Raw genomic sequence first — 20,729 nt, forward strand, 5'->3', positions numbered from 1 at the left:
GAGAATAGCTGCAAATTGAAAGACTTTTATTGTAGCTTCTGGGTGGAATGCAGGAATCTTGCTATTGAAGCAACAGGTGGCTGTGGTTACTCTACTCTACAGTTAACTTGTCTTTTATTCTCTCTGAGTGAAGGACAACAACACTCCCGCTACTGTGGATAGTTGTGGAGTTGGCATCTAGTTAATTTTAAGTAACATAAACTAATAGGCTACTATTAACATAGGCTAATATTCTGCTTTGTGTCAACAACGTGAAAAATTGTTCAGTTAAAACCTTTTGAATTGCCATCTTAATCTTGTTCTTAGCATATTTTTTTGTATATCTCATTATGTCACACTAATGCTTAGTTATCTGTACCTTAATCAATTAAACAGAATTGGCCTGTGCACACATGGAAAGCACTGGATAAGTATATAAACTTATAATATTCAAGTTATAGTTGTCAGGGGGCTTTACTATTGTTTGTCTGATACCTTCCTCTTGTTTAAATCTGTCTTTCGCTCTGAAGGAACCTAGATTCCCCAGTGATTGGCACTATGTAGGTATCTAAGATAGGTGTAAAGCCCTGAAATGTAATTTTATTTTTTTTCTTTTGGATTAAAGCACATGAAGGTGCCATTAGAGGGGTAGCAGTGGATGGATTAAACCAGTTGACAATCACAGGTGGAAGTGAAGGATTAATTAAATTCTGGAAGTTCAAGACCATGGACCTAGTTTACTCTGCAAATCTCTCTTCTTCTCCAAGTGCAATGCTGCTTCACAGAGACAGGTGAGAATCTAAAACTATTTCAGTTGCAGCTTTAATTGTTTTGTTGTAGTCTTAAAGACCATGACAAAAATGTCTTTCATTTCCTAACATTTTAAGCTAGAAATGACTGTTAGTCCTGCAAGGAGCTTTTTATATTGCAGAAGAAATGGAAACTTGTCTTGCTTAGGAAATTTCAGTAGAACATAAAATTTTGTCGGTTAATATTAGGATATGCTTGTCTGTTTTATCTCTGAATATTAATTGCCAATATATACTACTAATTCTTTCCAGTGGTATTCTGGGAATTGCCTCAGATGACTTTGGCATTAGCGTTTTGGATATAGAAACAAGAAGGATCGTCAGGAAGTTCTCCGGACACCACAGCCAGATTAATGACATGGTGAATGTATATACTGTACATATTTGTGTGCTCACGATCTGCAACAAAAGTTAATTCAATTTGAGGGTGATAGATTTGTTGTCTGTATATAACAGATAATAAAATATAAATGTGTGTTTAAGTTGGATCCCTTCTTGTTGTGTTCAGCTGCAGAAGCCAAAAAATTCAGGGTACCCCTTTGGAAACTGCAACCATACATGTGTATATGTCCTCTTAAGAATTAATGTAGCTTGCTGATTAAAATGCTCAATGTTCAAATAGTAAATATAGAAATTTTAGCTCACCCGTACAGACTTGTAATTTTATTGTAATTTTATTACCAAAGGACAGATAGACATTCATTTTTTAAACTAAAACCTTATTTTTTGTTCTTAATCAAATGAAAATTTAGAAGTAATATAACAGATATTTGAGGCCACACTGGTGTTATTGAGGGCAGCAACTGGGACGCTATCCATCTCTTCAAAGTCTCTATATTGGCACAAGCGATTCCCTACAAACCAGAAGTATAAACAGTAGTTTTAAGCATCTATTGTAACATAGCTATATTTGTTTATTATACAGCACATAAGAGTGACATGCTGATGTGCATTAGATATTTGTTTTCAAAATGCTGTCAGGATTTGTATTCAGTTACTAATTGATTCCAAATACCGAGAGATGAGTACATCTCTGATGTTGACGTCTTATGTTTTTATATTTTTTTCTTTTACATTTTGTGGTGAATATCTGTCTGTGTGCACAAAAGTGAGGGCCCACAAACATAATATGGGTCACTGCACTTATACGGTATCCTGCTACACCCTTGCTTTTCTAGCCTTAGGTCTCCTGTGATCAGAGACTATCAGTTTTGTTGTGTGGACAAATGTCTGCCTAGGACTGGGATGAAACTATCAATGCAATCTTCTCTTATGAACTAAAGCAGGACGTGTATGCTCTAAAATACTTATTTAGATATATTATTATTATTATTATTATTATTATTATAGACTTTCAGTCCCGATGGCCGTTGGCTAATAACTGCATCAATGGATTGCACCATTAAGACTTGGGACCTCCCATCTGGATGGTAAGTCAATTTAAGTACTGTAGAAGAGCGCTCTTACTTGCATATGAATTCCATGCATTAAACCACAAAAAAGACTTGATGCATTGACGATTTCCCATAAACCTACACTAATTAAAAAAGTTTATATTCGTTGAACATTAGTATTTGAAACTGACTTGTTTTGTCTGGCATTAGTAATTTTTATAGCCATTTTATGAAGCTCTTGTAAATGGAAATGTATAGTAGAAAATTACAGTATAGGCAGTGTTTGAAGCCTGACATTGAAATTGTGAACAATAGGACTTCTTGGTTTTTTACTTTCAAGCACATGTACAACTGAAAAGGTTAAAAGGTCAGTTTTACTTTGATAATAAAACCACATAACCTTATGTTCTGCTTTCCTGAATGGTGCTTCATGTCAATGCAAAACACTTTGTAAATTCAAAAGCATAAATGACTGTCTGTTATCATTTCTGTAGTATCAAACACTAGGTTAAGATCGCAAATCAACTTTAATTTTCCATTTCTACTTGCTTATAAACTTCCCGAAAATTTCTCCTCTGCTCAAAAATGAATATTCTGCCCTGGATGTTCAGTTTTGGTTGAGAAGTACACAGTATAATTCAGGAGGTGGGAAAGATGTGCACAAAGGTGACTTCAGACCCCCTTTGTGCTTTCCTGATTTGGGCTGATACCTCAGGGCATGTCTACACAGCAAAGAAAAACCCATGGCTGGCCTGACTCGGGCTCACAGGGCTCAGACTATGGGGCTGTTTCATTACTGTGTAGACTCCTGGGCTTGGGCTGCAGCCCAAGCTCTGGAACCCTCTCATCCCGCTTACAGCCTGAGTCCAAAGTGTAATGAAACAGCCCCATGTCCCAAGCCCCTTGAGCCCAAGTCGGACCAGTCACAGGTTTTTCTTTGCTGTGTAGACATACCTTTAGTGGAGCTGGGTCCCAATTGCTCGAAGGTTTACATTGTTCTGTTGCTATGACAGTATTAACTGAAAATTATTTACCTTATGAAGGCTTTCATTTAAAGTACATGATGTGAGTTGTATCACAGAAAGATTGGTCAATAGATTGTTGAAAGTCATGCCTCAAGATAGAGACCAAAAGATTAATGGATGAATTAAATTTAGAACTTCTTCTCTCCTCAAAACTGTTATAGATTCTTAATGTTGATTTCATTTCTTATTAAAGAAATGACTTGGAAAAGCATATGATAAAGTTTAAAGGCAATCTAAGACCGTCACTGCACTTGCCTTGAGTGTTTAGCTTGTTTAACATTTGCATCTGTCACTGTAGTACATAGATGCTATTGTATTTTATAATATATATTGGAGATAGGAAGACAACAAAATAACTCTAGCAAAATTCTTGTTGATATGGAATCGACATGACATATTCTGTCTGAAAAAAATTAGGGTAATTTATCTTGCTTGGAATTTAGAGAGATGGTTTTGCTCTTGCTTAGGCAGAGGAAAATACTGAAATAGAGCAATGATGCTCATTAAAAATTCAGCTGCAGGTCTTACTTTCCCTTAGTATGATTAGGAATATGAGCTATTTTAGACATACAAAAACAATTGCTAACTTTGAAGCTCTACTTAAGAAAAATCATAGATTTTATTTGATTCAAAAACATCAATCTTTTACAAGGTATGATACATCTGTTTTTAGTGTGCACTCTATCCACTCATTGAGCACGTGGTGTATAAATTCTGTTGAAATCTGAATGATGTTTAAATGGTCTCCTTAAATTTCACAGAAATAGATGATCCATCTGTGCTTGATTGTATGTAATTTAATTAATGTAACTGTATGCAAATTTCTCTTCTTACTCAGTGTAGCTTGGACAGGCAAATTAACAGGAGTACTTGTGGCACCTTAGAGACTAACAAATTGATTTGAGCATAGGCTTTCGTGGGCTACAGCCCACTTCATCGGATGCATAGAATGGAACATATAACAAGAGTGTATATCTATACATACAGAGAAGATGCCATATCAGCGCTAAGAGGCTAATTAATTAAGGTGACCTATTATCAGCAGGAAAAAAACTTTTGTAGTGATTATCAAGATGGTCAATTATAGACAGTTGACAAGAGATGTAAGGATAGTTATCATAAGGAAATAGATTCAAGTAGTGTAATTACTCAGCCATTCCCAGTCTCTGTTCAAGCCAGAGTTAATGGTATCTAATTTGCAAATCAGTTCAAGCTCAGCAGTTTCTCATTGGAGTCTGTTTTTGAAGTCTTTCTGTTGCAAAATTGCTTATGCTCAAATAAATCTTGTTGGTCTCCAAGGTGCCACAAGTACTCCTGTTCTTTTTACGGATACAGACTAACACGGCTGCTACTGTGAAACCAGACAAATTAACGTTAATTTACATGCCCTGTACTCATAATCTGGGTTATCTTTTTAACTCTGTCTCTAGCCTTGAATTTTTTCCTGGTGATCTCAGTATGCACTAACACATCCTTCTGCCCCTCCCAGCCTAACTCATCAGACTTACGTTTCCTTTTTGAGTGCTTATGGATTCTCTCCTTGCAAGAGACAGTGGTTTTATACAGGCATCTGTGGGGCTTCTTTTGTTCACCCCCCATATCCACTGCTATGCTTCTGCTCTTGTGCTGCTGAGCAGCTCTGTTGGAAATCCCGTGACCTGGCTGACTTCCTGCATTACAGATTTTTTCTCTCCTCCTTCAGTTCTGCCATCTTCCTTGCTAAACAACTCTACTACCATAATTTAATTAAATCTCACACCCACAATCCCAGATGCCTTTTTGTTACCTTTGGCTCACTGCTCAAACCCTCTGCTCCCCATATGCCCACCTCTCTCTCCACCCAGGATCTCTGATTTCTTCCAAGGGAAATTTTGACTAAATACAACACGAGGTGACTTCCCCTTCCTACAACTCCTCTCATCTTTCTCCGCTGTCACAGATGGAGAAGTTTCCCTTCACTCGCTCCAGTGGCCCCATCACATCTCCTGATCTCCCTCGTACCCACTCTTGTCCCTTCCCTTTTGGCTCTTCCCTTCACAATACAAACATGTTCTAGACTCTCAGAAATGTAGGACTGTAAGGGACTTTAATAAGTCACCTAGCTCAGTCTTCTGCACTCAAGGCAGGACTAAGTAATAACCGTTCTTGACAGGTGTTTGTCTAACCCAGTGCTCTCAACCTTTCCAGACTACTGTACCCCTTTCAGGAGTGTGATTTTTGTCTTGCGTACCCCAAGTTTCACCTCACTTAACTACTTGCTTACAGAATCAGACATAAAAATACAGAAGTGTCACAGCACACTATTACTGAAAAATTGCTGACTTTCTCATTTTTACCATATAATTATAAAATAAATCAATTGGAATATAAATATTGTATGTACATTTCAGTGTATAGTATATAGATTAATATAAAGTCATTGTCTGTATGAAATTTTAGTTTGTACTGACTTCGCTAGTGCTTTTTATGTAGCCTGTTGTAAAACTAGGCAAATATCTAAATGAGTTGATGTATACCCTGGAAGACTTCTGCATATCCCCAGGGGTATGCATACCTCTAGTTGAGAACCACTGGTCTAACATATTCTTAAAAACCTCCAATGACAGAGATTCCACAATCTCCCTAGGCAAATTTTTTTTATGGTTACCTATCCCGTCAGGAAGTTTTTTCTTAATGTCCAACTTAAACCTCCCTTGCAATTTAAGCCTATTGCTTTTTTTCCTGTCCTCGGACATTAAGGAGAACAATTTTTCACCCTCCTCCTTTGTAACAACCTTTTATGCACTTGAAAACTATTATACTGTCCCCTCACAGTCTTCCCTTTTCCAGACTAAACAAACCCATTTTTTTCAATCTAGACATTTGATCACTCTTTTTGCTCTCTTCTGGACTTTTCTCTAATTTGTCCACATCTTTCCTGAAATGTGGCACCCAGAACTGGGCACAATACTCTAATTTAGGCCTTATCAGTGCAGAGTAGAGTGGAAGAATGACTTCTCATGTCTTGCTTACAACATTCCTGCTAATACATCCCAGAATGATGTTCGCTTTTTTTCCAACAGTGTTATACTGTTGATCATATTTAGCATATGATTCACTATAACCCCCCGACCCCCTTCCGCAGTATTCCTACCTAGGTAATCATTTCCTATTTTGTATGTGTGCAATTGATTGTTCTTTCCTAAGTGGAGTACTTTGCATTTGTCCATATTGAATTTCATCCTATTTACTTCAGACCATTTCTCCAGTTTGTCCAGATCATTTTGAATTTTAATCTTATCCTACAAAGCACTTGAACCATCTCCCAGTGTAGTATCATTCACAAATTTTAAGTGTATACTCTATGCCATTATCTAAATCATTTCTGAAGATATTGAACAGAACCAGTCCCAGGACCAATCCCTGCCGGGTTTCACTCGATATGCCCTTCCAGCTTGACTGTGAGCCCTGATAACTACTCTGTGGGAACAGTTTTCCAGCCAGTTATGTACCCACCTTTATAATAACTCCATCTATGGGGAGGGATAGCTCAGTGGTTTGAGCATTGGCCTGCTAAACCCAGGGTTGTGAGTTCAATCCTTGAGGGGGTCACTTAGGGATCGGGGGCAAAATCAGTACTTGGTCCTGCTAGTGAAGGCAGGGGGCTGGACTCGATGACCTTTCAAGGTCCCTTTCAGTTCTATGAGATAGGTAGGTATTTCCCTAGTTTATGAGAGGGTCATGTGAGACCATACCAAAAGCCTTAATAAAGTCAAGATACACCACATCTACTGCTTCCCCCAGATTCACAAGCCTCATTACCTTGTCAAAGGAATGGTTTTGTTCTTGACAAATCCATATTGACTGTTACTTGTCACCATAGCATCTTCTAGGTGTCTACAAATTGACTGCTTGATTATTTGCTGCATTATCTTTCTCGGTATTGAAGTTAAGATGACTGGTTTTGTAATTCCTCGGATTGTCCTTATTGCCCTTTTTATACATTTGCACTATATTTGCATTCTGCCAGTCCTCTGGAATCTCTCCCACCTTCATCTCGCTCTTCTCCCCCCTCGCCCCCCCCGATTCTGATCATCTGTAGCTCCCACTGATATCGTGCTCCAGTTGTGACCTTCTACACTTCCGAAAATCTGACCCTAGGTGACTCAAGTTGGGCTTTCAGAACATAGAGAAACACAGTGGCCACCTGTGAAAACTTTGGTTTAAGTGACTTGCATAGCATCACAGAGGACATGTGTTGCAGAGCCAGGGAAGGAACCTTGTTCTCCAAGTGTCATTAAGCTGCCTTAACCAAAATCATCCTTTCTCTTCCTGCAGACCCATTTCATTCACTTCACATCTTCCAATTACTGCAGTAAATGAACCAGGAATCCTATAGTAAATGGATTTGTTCACTACAACACTGATTCATTTACTAAGCACTGTCTCTCCTACACTATATAGAGTAAAGAGTTTTTTTTATTTCAAAGTGTCTTTGCATATGAAGAAATGCTCATTAAAATAATAACTTCAAATTCCTTGCTTAGCAGGGAGTTTCTTGCCATACTGTGCAGATTTTGAATTTCAGGAGAGGTTGTGGGAAGTGGTGTATACACTGTTAGGGCCTGATCATGTGTAACTTATGTAGGATCAAAAATATTAGTCTTGGGAGACAAGTGCTGGTGTGACCAATTAAAACTGTATAATGAGTTTATTATAGGGTGATAGGCTGTTAAATTAAACTGATATTGCCTATTTATTTTCTTCTTCATTATTGTCAAAATAACAGTTGTAGTTGAGGTTTTTAGAAAATACAAAATCCAATGTTTTTTTTAATCTATTACAAAAAACCCAAAACATTGAATTTTCCTCTCCAAGTTATGATGGGAGAAAAATGAGAGAATACAAGTACAATTGAGGATGCTATGCTGATTTTAATGTTTAGTTGGGAGACACTAACAAACAGTGCTTTTGTGCCGTGTAAGGTGACACAAGCTAGCAATCAGTGGCAGTCCATTGGTGGGAGCATGGGGAGGTGAAAACAAGATGGGAGCCTAAAAACACAGTGTGTCTATATAGATCTAACTGAAAATATAAAATGTACTTTCTTGCCCCTAAAAACCAATTTAGTAGTAAATCTGTGGAATTGGCTGTGGAGAAATGGTTTCTTGACTTTCACAAAATATGTAAAACTGTGTGTAGGGGGCACTTAAAACTTTATTATACTGCCTCAGAGGTGACTTAAAGTAATAAAGATTAGTAAGTGGTTTTAGTGTCATCCACCTGCTAAAATACACATAGTTTATTGGATTATTTGAAAAAATCTAGTTTGTATGTATGCTTCCATAATCTAAGTGCAAATGTGAAAGTTAAGAAAATGAATTCATTGCCCGGTATATAATCCTTTTTGTTTGTTTGTTTGTTTGTTTGTTTGTTTTTCATAGCCTCATAGATTGTTTTTTGTTAGACTCAGCAGCTATCAGCATTTCTATGTCTCCTACTGGAGACTTTCTAGCTTCATCACATGTAGATGATCTTGGAATTTATCTATGGTGAGTACATAATACATTTTAACAAATATTCAGAAATCTACCTATTTGGGCATAGAATTATGGAAATTGGAGCTGGGAAAAGGCCTATTAAATCACCCTATCCTTCTACTGCAAATTAAGAATTGTTCCTTTCAGTATATTCTCCATTGTTTTGTCTTTTCCAGTTCAAAACTCTCAAAAGGCTTCTGTTCTTAGGGGGACAGTTCTACCATTAAATATCTCATGATCTAGACACTTTCCTAACAATCAGCTGATATTTTCCTTTTTAAAAATTTCTCCTCACTGCAGCTTAGTCTCAGGAGGAGAAAGAGGAGCAGAAAGCCCAGCAGCTCAGGATGGTTCCACTCCCTCCTTCCCTGTCCTCTCCAATGGAAGGCGCCTTTGCTTCTTCCTTCCTTCCTCCTTCCTTCCTTGCAACACCCCGGAAAGGGGGATAGGGGGTGTCACGGAGTCCCTGGGTGATGCTCTGGAGCTGCTCCGCACAAAGCCAGTCAGGACTTTGGGGAGCCTCCTCTCCCATGGAGCAGACTGTCTTCAGGACAAGAAGCTCACACGGCTTCACCTCCTGGGTCTCTCCTGGGAGCATTCAGCATATGCCCCTCCGTGCGCTTCCCACAGCGAGTCCGCCCAGGCGGGGTCCTGGGGAAGCCAGAGGTCCTGCACACACCCCCACTTCACAGTCAGACGTGACTCTCAGCCAGCCAGTAAAACAGAGGTTTATTAGATGACAGGAACATGGTCTAAAACAGAGCTTGTCGGTCCAGCGAACGGCACCCCTCTGCCGGGTCCATTCTGGGGTCCCGCGAGTGTAGGGTGACCAGATGTCCCGATTTTATAGGAACAGTCCTGATTTTTGGGTCTTTTTCTTCTATAGGCTCCTATTACCCCCTCCCACCCCCGTCCCGATTTTTTACACTGGCTGTCTGGTCACCCCACGCGAGCGAGACACCCCCGTCTGCCCTCACTCCTAGTCCCCAGCCAGCTCCAAACTGAAAACCCCCTCCAGCCCCTCCTCCTCTGGGCTTTGTCTCTTTCCCGGGCCAGGAGGTCACCTGATCTCTTTGTTCACCTTTAGCTATTTTCTTGCAGGGGGGAAGGGCCCTGTCCATTTGTTGCTAGGAGATAGAGTGTCAGTGATTTATGCACACTGGCCTTTATTCCACCTCCTAGAGACTTAAGAAATGCATAGGGGAAACTGAGGCACCCACACAGTATTCAGAGGAAACATTAAGAACAGTCCCACTTCGTCACAGGGGGCCCTGCTGCAACCCGTCCCCCACCAAGCCTGGGAGGAGGAGGGTGTGGAAATGCAGGAGCTATAGGAGGACTAGACGAGAGGGGCTGAAGAGGGCAGAACAGATGTGAGAGCAGAATTGATGGGCGATCTGGGGTTGACAGGATTGCCTGGGGACAAGACTTGATGAAGGGACTGGGGAGACATGATTGATTGGGTGGTTTGGAGCAATAGGAACTGCTGGGCAGATATAGGGGTGGTGATAGACTTCCTCCCTGTTTTAGGTGACTTTAAAAACAGCCAGTACAACAGTACTGGCAAACTCTCCTAGTGCAGATTCAGTATATACCGGCAAAAAGGTCCTTTTGATATTATAGCTTATACCATTTCCTGGAGTGAACTAAGCTAAACCATTCAAATGGACTTAATTTTCCAGGTGTAGCTGTGTCTCCACTAGGGCTTTTGCCAGTATAGCTAGGTTAGCAAAAAATTATATTTTAATCATCATGACTATGCCAGTAAAACATTTTAAGTATAGATTAGGCCTTATTTGTCACAAGCTTCCCTCACACACATTTCTGCTGATCATAGAAATTGGAGGAATAATTGCTATTTGATGATGATCATCATAATAATTAATCATAATATGGGAAATCCTTGTACAAGGAGTGTAAATGTAAAGAACTTTACAAACATTAAGCCTAAAAACAGTCTCTTCACGTGGGTGAGTCTAACTTTTAGAGATAAACTGCAAAGATTAAGTGAAATGACACAGTAAATCAGAGCCAGAAATCCCAGCTCTTGTCCTCTGCTCAACATAATAAACACACATTCTAGAGAACGAGAAATTTAAAATGTGCTGCAATTTACATGGTAGTAGAAATAATGCCATTTGTAATAATGGCTTGTTATTCTTGAAATGTGCTTTTGCAGCATGATTGTTAAAAGCATGGAAGTTATTTTTCACTTGTACCAATGTTTTACAGAAGACTTTTTCCAAGTTTTGAACTTTGTGTTAGTTTTTGTAGAGATGAGTGAATCTAACTTTGAGAAAGAAAGTCAGTGATTTGTCATATCGTAGTAGTATCAGAAATTTAAAAAACACTGTTTAAAATAATTGTCCACATGTTTGTCTGAAAAAAATTCGAATGTTTTTAATATGTCATCTGTCTCAATTATTCAGGTCTAACCGTTCCTTGTATTCGCTTGTCTCTTTACGGCCACTTCCAGCAGATTATGAGCCTTCTGTAATAATGCTTCCTGGAACTTGCCCTGCACAAGGTAATCATGGGATGAAAGAGGCTTATTCCTTGTTGTGTAATGAACCTCAAATAGCAGACGTTTAATTTTCTCAGTGTACAATTCAGTGTTTTCGACCACGAAGAAATTCATGTAACAGGAAAAATTTGCTTATAATTAAAATAAGGACTCTTTTCTACTATCTCTGGGGAAATTACTGTTTTAAAATGTAGCACACTAACCTTAGTCACTAAAATTAGTTCCTGCTTCTGGATCACATGACTTGCTCAGTCACACGGGGAGACTGAGGCAGACATAGGGACAGAACCCAGATCTCCTTAGAGTGCATTAATGATAAGACTATTTTTCCTTTCATGTATGTAATTCTATGCATATTTGTCTATGAGCAATTCTATAAATATTGTACACACTTCAGTAGATGAATAGAGTCTAAAGATTATCAGCAGAGTCCCATAATTAGTAAACATTTCTCTTCCCCTTCTCTCGGTTGCCCCGTCTGCTTCTCCACACACACAGACCATAAATTAGTTTGCTGCCATAATATATATTTGGATTATCAACAGCTACTCTGAAAGGCACATGTAACTGTGCTAGCCAATCACTTTTGTTATTTTAGTATATTACACAGGCAGTAACATCAGATATTTGAGTACAAAATATTTAAAATGATCTCCATAACTCAAATATATTTTCATGTAAACGTCCTACATCAGTGCTGATACAACTTGTTTTGGTTTACATGTGTTTATAAATGAAATTTGTCTCTGAAAGATGTGGACATCACAGGAGATGAAGAAACAAGCGATGAAATGATAGACTATAATTCACCAGAGCAATTGGAAGAGCAGCTAGTGACCTTGTCGTCACTGTCTGAATCAAGATGGAAAAACCTCCTCAATCTTGATGTTATCAAGGTAATATTACATGCACACCTCATACTGAAAAAGCTTTGATTATTGTGGCTTCTGGGCCAGATCTTGTGGTCCTGACCCATCTACTTTGGATAGTTCTGGTAGCACAAGACAGACAGCTGACTTAACCAGTTGCCTTAGGACTCCTCTGGAGTGGAGGGACTCCTTGGGGGGTGTAGGAATTGCATAATGACTCTTGCATCACCACCTCAGCCACTATGGCCACTACACTGGCCTGTCTGAGGGCACTTTCCAGTCAGACCAGCTTAAACACCCCTATGAATCTGCTCTATGTTGTGTCACCAGACCTGTGTCTGGAAGGGAGGGGAATGAAAAGTGGCATAAAGACAGCTTTACATGCCCTGCATTAGTTGCATCAGGCATAGAAGAGCTTGTCCAAAAGACCCTCCCTCTGTCTTCAATATTACTTTAGGATTTTTCATTCAGAAAATCTGTAATGCATTTCATAATGCCTGGGACAGTTTTGTAGATGTACTCTCTTAAGAGTCTTCCTAACGTTAATCAATAAAATATTTCCCAAATATCGAAGTGTTTTGTTTTTCTAAACAGTCCTGATTATCTTCCCAATAAGGATTTCTTTTTTAAATCTATAAAATCAAAAACTTTTATGATAAACCTGATGATTTTAATTCAAATGTTTAAACAGAAAAAGAATAAACCAAGAGAGCCACCGAAAGTTCCCAAATCAGCTCCATTCTTCATCCCAACAGTTCCTGGCCTCATACCGCGATATGCTGCTGCTAAGCAAGAAAATGATGGACAGCAGGTAAAGATAAAACTGAATAGAGTTTTGAATATTTTGTATGTTTTTCCCTGCATATCCCAGGCATAATTTTATTCACAGGGCTTTTAAAGTTTGTCAAAACAGTTTTTCAGCGCCAACTGTTTATATAAAATGAATTTATATCCAGATTCTTCAAATGCTTTGTCCTATCCATGAAAAATATCTTCGTAGGATGTGAAAGTATACATTGTATATTGGTATATGCTCCAAGTGATGTGTGTGACCTTTTTTGTTTTGTTTAGTCAAAGGTAGTAAACCTTGGAGTATTGGCACAAAAATCTGATTTCTACGTTCAACTTGAAGAAGCCTTGAGCAGTAATGAGTGTAAGTCAATGTGTGAAATATCATTCAAGTGTAACAAACTATTAATATTGGGATGAATGTTTGAGTTCTGATGAAGAATTAGTACGTCATGGAAAAGAGGTCTAGCATATATTTGCAAAGACAGCAGCACTAGGCAAACCGTGTTAACAGTTAAAAAATAAATAAAATATAACCACTACATGAGAGAATGAGATTGACTTAAAGATAATATGCTGCGATACCTGGAAACTTACGATGATCTAACACTGGTCTGCAAGGCAGGCAGTAGATGCTTAATATAATGTCTGCACGTCTAATGCTGGTGATTCTTTAGAACTATCTAAGCAATACCTTTTTATTAACTTTTATTGTGAATGGCCTGCTCACCATATTTCAGACAATTTAAGGCTTGTGATCTCTTCTTGATAATTTAAACATAAGGCTTAAACAGAAATAATTGGTTATAAAAAATAATTCTTTGGATAACTTAACACTTGGTGCATTTTGAAATTGAAATGCTTTGAAACACCTGTAGAGATTCATATACTTGGTGGATTCATTTGTTTGTTTAAATGGTGCCTCTGCAGAGCCACTTTAAAATAGGATTTTAGAAGCAACTGTTGATTAAAAAGAGCAGAGCTGGAACGTCAGTAGATTGTCATTGGAGACTTGTTTGCCAGCCAGCTTTGCTAAGATTTCTTCTGCTGCTGCTTAGACCCTTCAAATAAGGTTTCTGAAGTGAGCCAGCTTATTCTGACGTTCTCCTTCATTTGAGTGTGAATCTCAGATTTAACACTGGGTATAAATGAAATTTGCAGACAACATAGACTGGCAATTTAAAGTAAAGCAGTCCCTGATAGGGTTGCAGAGTGGTTTCCATTGTAACAATTTCTCCTGTTTTTACATGCTCTCAACTTTCACATTTTGGGTTATTTTTCACGCTTTGTTTGTCCTAAGCTAAGTTTGAGTGAAAAATTTTCAGTAGTTTGAATTATGGGAGAGTAAAACGAAAGAAGTCCTTTCCATTTTTTTAAAACAAACTATGCACCCTTTAGGACCAAGTTCAGCAAAAAGAACTTAACATCAAGTTCTGGAGTAAATCACAAGCATGAAGAAAATGTCACGTTTTTGTCTGTGCCATTTTGCTGCATTCTAAAATAGTCTGCAAACTTGATTTTCACTTAACACATGTTTGTATTTTTCTGTTGCAATGATAAAGCTGTCAGTATGAAAACAGGTGCTGCTGTCCTGTCAGCCAGTTTCTACAGAAAACTGTCTCCAGCCGAGTACTGAGCTTCATCCTCCAGGCACTTTGCTTGTGGAATTTCCATAGATTTCAAATGGAATTCTGTGTATGGAGTGACTAAGGAATCAGGCCCAGTGCAACTGGGTGGTGGGGATGGGAGTGGTTTGGAGAGGGCTATTTCCTCACACCCCTCTACCAAGGTCATTATCGCCCAGCCTGGTTATGTCTTACTGCTTTAAGAAAATTGAGAATTCTAGTTTAAAGGAACTATCAGAATTAGTAGTCTCAAGATTTATCCATCTTTTTTCCTTCCTCTGGTGTCGGTAGGTACATTTTATATAGCATATTCTATCATGTGGTGACTGACACTTTTTGGTTTAACGTTCCCTGCCATAGTGCTAGTTGGTGATAGAACATGAGATAGATTGATAAAACATAAGATAAAATTAGGTACTTTTTATATCCTATTTTGTATACAAGAACTGCTATAATCAGCTGTTACAAACTGATATACATCTTCATGCAGTGCATTTAGTATCTCAGTACACAGCACTATATTGGATCTTTTCAAAGCTGCTGTATAGATACTTGTAATTGTTCAAAAAGTCTTTACACTTATTCTCTGAATATTAACTCTGTAAATATGTTGTATATTTGTATGCTTTTTTTGTTTAAGAATATCTCTGGAAATTAGATGCTGCATTTTACCAGCACTATATTAATGTGACTTTTTCACAAATAAAAATTAGCTTTGTGGTTCTTGCCTTGTATGTAGCTACTATAACGCTCTAGATTGTAAAGTGTTTTGACAAACAATATAATGAAATAAAATAAATAAATAAATATAAATTAATGGAGATATTCTATCTCCTAGAACTAGAAGGGACCTTGAAAGGTTGAGTCCAGCCTCCACTAGCAGGACCAAGTACTGATTTTGCCCCAGATCCCTAAGTGGCCCCCTCAAGGATTGAACTCACAACCCTGGGTTTAGCAGGCCAATGCTCAAACCACTGAGCTATCCCTCCCCACGAGTTGTAGTCTCTTCTTGGTAACTTCAGAAACTCAAACTCTAATAGAATACAAAGAGTATTTAAGATCACTAGTTTATGAACAGTTGCATTAGAAGTTGATCTTGTCATCAGCTTTTACTTCTGAGTTTCAAAAGAAGCATAACTAGAGGTAGCAAAAATCAGGTAGGATTATAGTATTTGGAAATAGTGGGTAAGAAGAGTAATGAAGAGAAAAGAACACTTAAAATTACAAAGTGGCCATCTTTCTGTCACCACACTGGGGGAAATTAATCACTAGCAAAAGTAATAACTGTTGAAAAAGCATTATATAACTTTGATTAAATAAATAATTGCATGTTTTACTTACTTAAATAAAGGCTTATCTCAACCAAAGTGCTATTCAACTCACATGTCTTGGTATATATTGAATTAACAGCTTGAAAGTGGCAGTTTGCACTTTTTCTTATGCCAAGAATTAATGGTTAATTAATGGTTAATGATAAGCTGGTGGTTAATGGTAAAACTAAGTTGTTAATGATAAGCTGTACAACACTTCGAAGGCACCAAAGTCAGAAGGCATAAAAAATGTTCATGAAGATACTATAGGTAGTCCTTAAGGCGAGCCAAATCCATACTACTGGTGATGAGATTCAGATACTACTTCCTCTCAATATGTGATTAGAATAGTAATTGCAGACAGAGATGGCATTCTGAAGAAACCAAAAAGAAAAACCCCCAACAAACTAAGAGACTCATCCAGAATGCCACCAAATAGCTGTTCAAAGATTTTGAAATATTTTTTTTCGTATTGAGCATTTCTATGTCACTTCATTGCAAATGTTTAACTGTTTCTTTTTTAATGCTTTAACACAGATAAATCTCCACTTAATATTCTAAAGGAAATGGGACCATCTCGTATTGAGACAGAGCTAAGAGGCTTGGCTCCAGATGCTGGTGGCGCTGTAGAGGTGATGAAAAGCTTTTTGAGACTGATTGGGACAATGTTGAACACAAAGTGTGACTTTGAGCTGGCCCAGGCATATCTTGCATTGTTTTTAAAGGTAACTGTATATGTTTTTATACAATTTTTGTTACTGCTGCTGCTTCTTATTATACCATAATGGTACATGGCTCTGTAAAATAGATAAAATCTGCCCAACAAAAAACAGACCTGCTTTGAAGAATTTATCATCTTTTATGGTGATGGATTCTGGTTTACCAAAATGATTTACTGTATCTATTGACTAATATGATAACCCTAACATGACCGTAGTCTTAACTTACATGAAAAAGTAGAGATGGTAGCAAAGACAATACTAGCAGTTTTTAAAAAAATCATTTGAACACGATTCATTGCTTATGATTATTTTGGTTTTTTTCCAATTTGCCATTTGAATATGACTTGGTGCTTCTCTTAACCAAGTTACTTAAAATGTAGTTAAATAACTGTTACCTATATTTTTGTGAGGATAAACATTTGATTGCATTTGTTCTTTTCACCCTGGGAGTTGTAGTTTTCAGCTTGCATCTTAGCCTGCTGATTTTGAGAAACTATGATTTAAGCACCAGTGGGCTAACATTGAATGTACTCCAGGAGTTGTGAAGATTACCAAGTTGTCATACTTTTTATCATGGCAACAGGCACTCTTTTAAACAGAAGTGACTTTTTAGTAAAATGGTTCTTAAAGTTATCTAATGATAGAATGTGTAGATTCTGCTAGTTGAGAGACTGTTTTTTTGTACTATAGTGTAGGAAAGGAATTACAGTTACAACTTTTTAAAATGTTCTCTTTAGATTCACACACCTGTGAGAGTGTCCATTTAATCGAGGCAGTTTAATAATCTTTTAGAGATTAAAATTTAAGGGAGAGGGAGCTATTTAAAATTAGTTAGGCTAGAGAAATATAAACATATACTTTATTTAGAGTCGGGGGGGGATTTGTATTTCTGTGATACTTGAGCACTAATATATTGTAGAATTTAGGCAGAACAGAAATTCCAAGCTCAGTGTGACTGATAAATTTAACTGTATAAAGAAAAGTGAACAGCTGGCCCAGTGGTACTGTTGCATGGTGTGTTGATTGTATATTGATTACATTATTGATTTAGTTTCTCCAGTTAGCACTTTGAAATTTGGTAGGTTCTTATCCCAAGATCAGGCCCCATATTAGCAGAATTACTGTTCAGTTGGGAGCCCCAATGTGTATAGTTGCAACACTCAGACTTAGGAAATCACACTGTATTTATAATAGTTAGCAAAGTCACAAACACTGTAACCCAGCATGGCAAAGACAACACAGAATGAGCTAAGCATCCATATACTTATACCATCTTTTGCAAAACAATCTGAAGTGTTGGTGATCATGGTGAGCAGGAAGATGACAACTATCATCAGTGGTGGTCATCCTGGCATATCACCCCAGGCATATAGGCTGGGATATAGCTTTTCTAATGTTATACTGACACCACTATCCCTAATGCATATTCAATAGGGATTTCAGCCCCTCTTCCTCATTTGTAATTCCTTGCCCTACTAATACTGTGGTGCCATTCTCCCATAGGTTATTAATTCTTTTACCTAAAGTTTATTTCCATGGTAAACGAATTGACATATATGCTCTTCTTGTGGTCAGATATCTGTTGATGTCCCTAAATAAAAATATCCCCAGCTGGTGTAAACTTGCATCTTCAGTAGTTTGCAACATTTGTGATTATTACAAAACAATAATCAAAGCCTTGTGCCATCTTGTGATGTAAGGTCACTGTTAGTTTACTTATATATGCTAACTTATTGAGCAACTACTACTCCTCAGGCTATAAGGCCTTATATTTATGCTAACTGCTTAAGCGACCCTTATAGGGCTAGGCCAATCAGTCTCTTGTGTTTCTGCTATCCATTCCTTACTCCTTTATTGTTTACTTACTATATAACTATGACTACTGCATGGGCTACAGTGTAGTAGTGGTGCAGTATGCTACTCTGCATGGGATTAAAGTTTGTTTCTGAGCTCTGTCCCTTGCTCCAGGTCAGCATGTGCTAACTGTGTGAAGTCACTATGCTCCACCCCTAGATAACAGGAGCGTGCCTGGCATCATTCTTCTTGCATTAGTCAGTAAAGGGTCATTTGAATAAGCAATGCTGATTGCCTTCAGAATGCTGCATCCAGCCTGTCTGTGCCAGAGGGAGACTGGCTGTGATGCAGGATGTTGAGGAAGAGCAGAATTACTCCCTGGGAAAAAGATGGGAGTGTGCAATGAGCATATCTTTTCATTCATATATCTGGTTTGGCATTGTGTCTGAGAAAATTTGCTGCCTTCTCCTAGCTAATACATATATAGTAGTAGTAGAATAACTGATGGTAAAAGGGGTCTGACAAAATAAATTCAATTTAATGCTGTCTTTATTAAATAACATTACTTGCTTTACTTGGGGCATCACTCAAAGGAAGATGTGGGTTGAATAGAAAAGTTGATCCCTCCCTTCCCCCCCCCCCCCAAAAGTGTGATCATTTGAATTTAAATAATTGACTACTTGTCTTCATTTCAGTTGCACCTTAAAATCCTTTCCTCAGAGCCAGTCTTGCTGGAAGAAATAGCCAAAGTGTCAACCCAACTAGAGGAAACCTGGATCCATTTACAGACTCTCTTCAATCAAAGTCTGTGTGTGTTAAATTATATGAAAAGTGCTTTGTTATAATGTGCCTTTGTTCCTATTTAAGAATACTAATGTTGGATAAAAATCCTCTCAGATTGATGGTACTTTTAACATTGCAGATAAGTTTCTGATTCCAACAATACAGCTTTTGTATGTCTTTGTTAAATAATACAGAATTAAATATTTAACTTTTATTTAGCTCATTTAAATTCATTGTCAAAATTTGAACTTACAAAATTTTAAAATGTAAAGTGCCCCACTAAATGACTACTGGAGGCAATGTAAATTATTTTTAAAGATGAATAAACATTAAGAACAAATATAGCATAGCAAATCTATATTATCGTGACCAAAAACATATAATGGGGCAACAAATTATGAGAGAGAGAGCAATAAACCTGCCAGTCTCTGTGTATAGAAAATACTTTGTGTTTGTTAGACTTATGCTGTAGCTTAAAAAAAGCCATTGCTTTAACAAATATTAACTGTGAGGTAAAACAGTGATACAGAAACTGCACATCTCCTTGAAGCCAAATTGTCATTGTCATGACTAAGTGCTTGCTAAATCCAATTTGAAGAAACTAGTTTGTTTTCACACTCTTATAAATTGTGTTCTTTTTATTCAAATCCTTTTTACTCAAGCAAAGATTGCCAGCTGTAATATCAAACAGAATGCAAATGATAAATTTTTTTACATGTATCCAGTTTATTATCTTGAAATTTTGTGAGACTCCATTAGTGATAATGGGGGATAAAAGCATTCAGATTGATGTTCATTGTTAGCAGCACTGAATGTTAACTATGCAAATGAATATTACTCTCAGTAAAAAAGATATCTTGTTTTTTCTTTCAAAGAGAATCTTGAATTTTAAAAGGGTCTCTTTCAAGTGCTGCTGGTTCAGAATACTTCTAGAAGCCCAAGAATGCTTTGCTGTTGGACAAGTTAGTTAGTTCATTCTGTTTCCTGCACTACAGATAGAAACATTGTCTCAGTGAGTAGTTGGTGTGTATATGTAGTTTAGAAAAAATTCTGATTAGAAGGGGCTGGTGCCCACTTAAGGCTATGATTTGGTCATGGTGGTCACAGAAATTGTGAATTTGAATACAGTCCATGAAACAGAGTGGTGGTGCGACCTGTGCGCCAGGGTGTAGCACCACTCAGATTTGGCCCATCCATCCCTCTATCTCCATCTGTGGAGGGACAGATGAGCCAAACCTGAGTGGAGTTGCGATCCCATGCACCAGGTCACAATGCCCGGAGCTGGGGCCAGCCCTGCAGGACAGTAGCCACTGCTTTCAGGTTAGTGTGAGTTCACTCTCCAACACCCCCCCAGTCCCAGGCCTCACCTTTCAGTACCCCCTGGCCTTACCATGAAATTTTTCCTCACATCTCTGCGGTGAAATTTACACAAAATTTCTGTGCCAAAATTCTAATCTTGTGTATATACCATATGACACCATAAGAATGAAACAGAAGTAAACTAGTTAATTGCCATATATGCATAACTTTTCATTCCACTATATCACAGACCTCAGTTTCATTGTTTTCTTTTTAAGTAATCTGTTC

The 20,729-nt window shown here is 37.9% G+C and overlaps 1 protein-coding gene across 1 annotated transcript in view; it reads left to right on the plus strand.

Annotated features, from left to right (window-relative positions):
• Nucleotides 1–19,862, plus strand: part of WDR36 (WD repeat domain 36) — a 50,238-nt gene extending 30,376 nt beyond the window's left edge. The window contains exons 14-23 of the mRNA XM_026649198.2: nt 605–770; nt 1,041–1,149; nt 2,139–2,218; nt 8,631–8,738; nt 11,156–11,253; nt 12,004–12,146; nt 12,811–12,930; nt 13,191–13,272; nt 16,381–16,568; nt 19,055–19,862. Coding sequence (XP_026504983.1) covers nt 605–770; nt 1,041–1,149; nt 2,139–2,218; nt 8,631–8,738; nt 11,156–11,253; nt 12,004–12,146; nt 12,811–12,930; nt 13,191–13,272; nt 16,381–16,568; nt 19,055–19,204 — 1,244 coding nt within the window. The 3' untranslated portion in view covers nt 19,205–19,862. The remainder of the gene's footprint in view (nt 1–604; nt 771–1,040; nt 1,150–2,138; nt 2,219–8,630; nt 8,739–11,155; nt 11,254–12,003; nt 12,147–12,810; nt 12,931–13,190; nt 13,273–16,380; nt 16,569–19,054) is intronic.
• Nucleotides 19,863–20,729: the final 867 nt, after the last annotated feature.

This window comes from Terrapene carolina, unplaced genomic scaffold (genome assembly GCF_002925995.2).
Source record: "Terrapene carolina triunguis isolate 2854851 unplaced genomic scaffold, T_m_triunguis-2.0 Scaffold69, whole genome shotgun sequence".
In the NCBI taxonomy this organism is placed as follows: domain Eukaryota; kingdom Metazoa; phylum Chordata; order Testudines; family Emydidae; genus Terrapene; species Terrapene triunguis.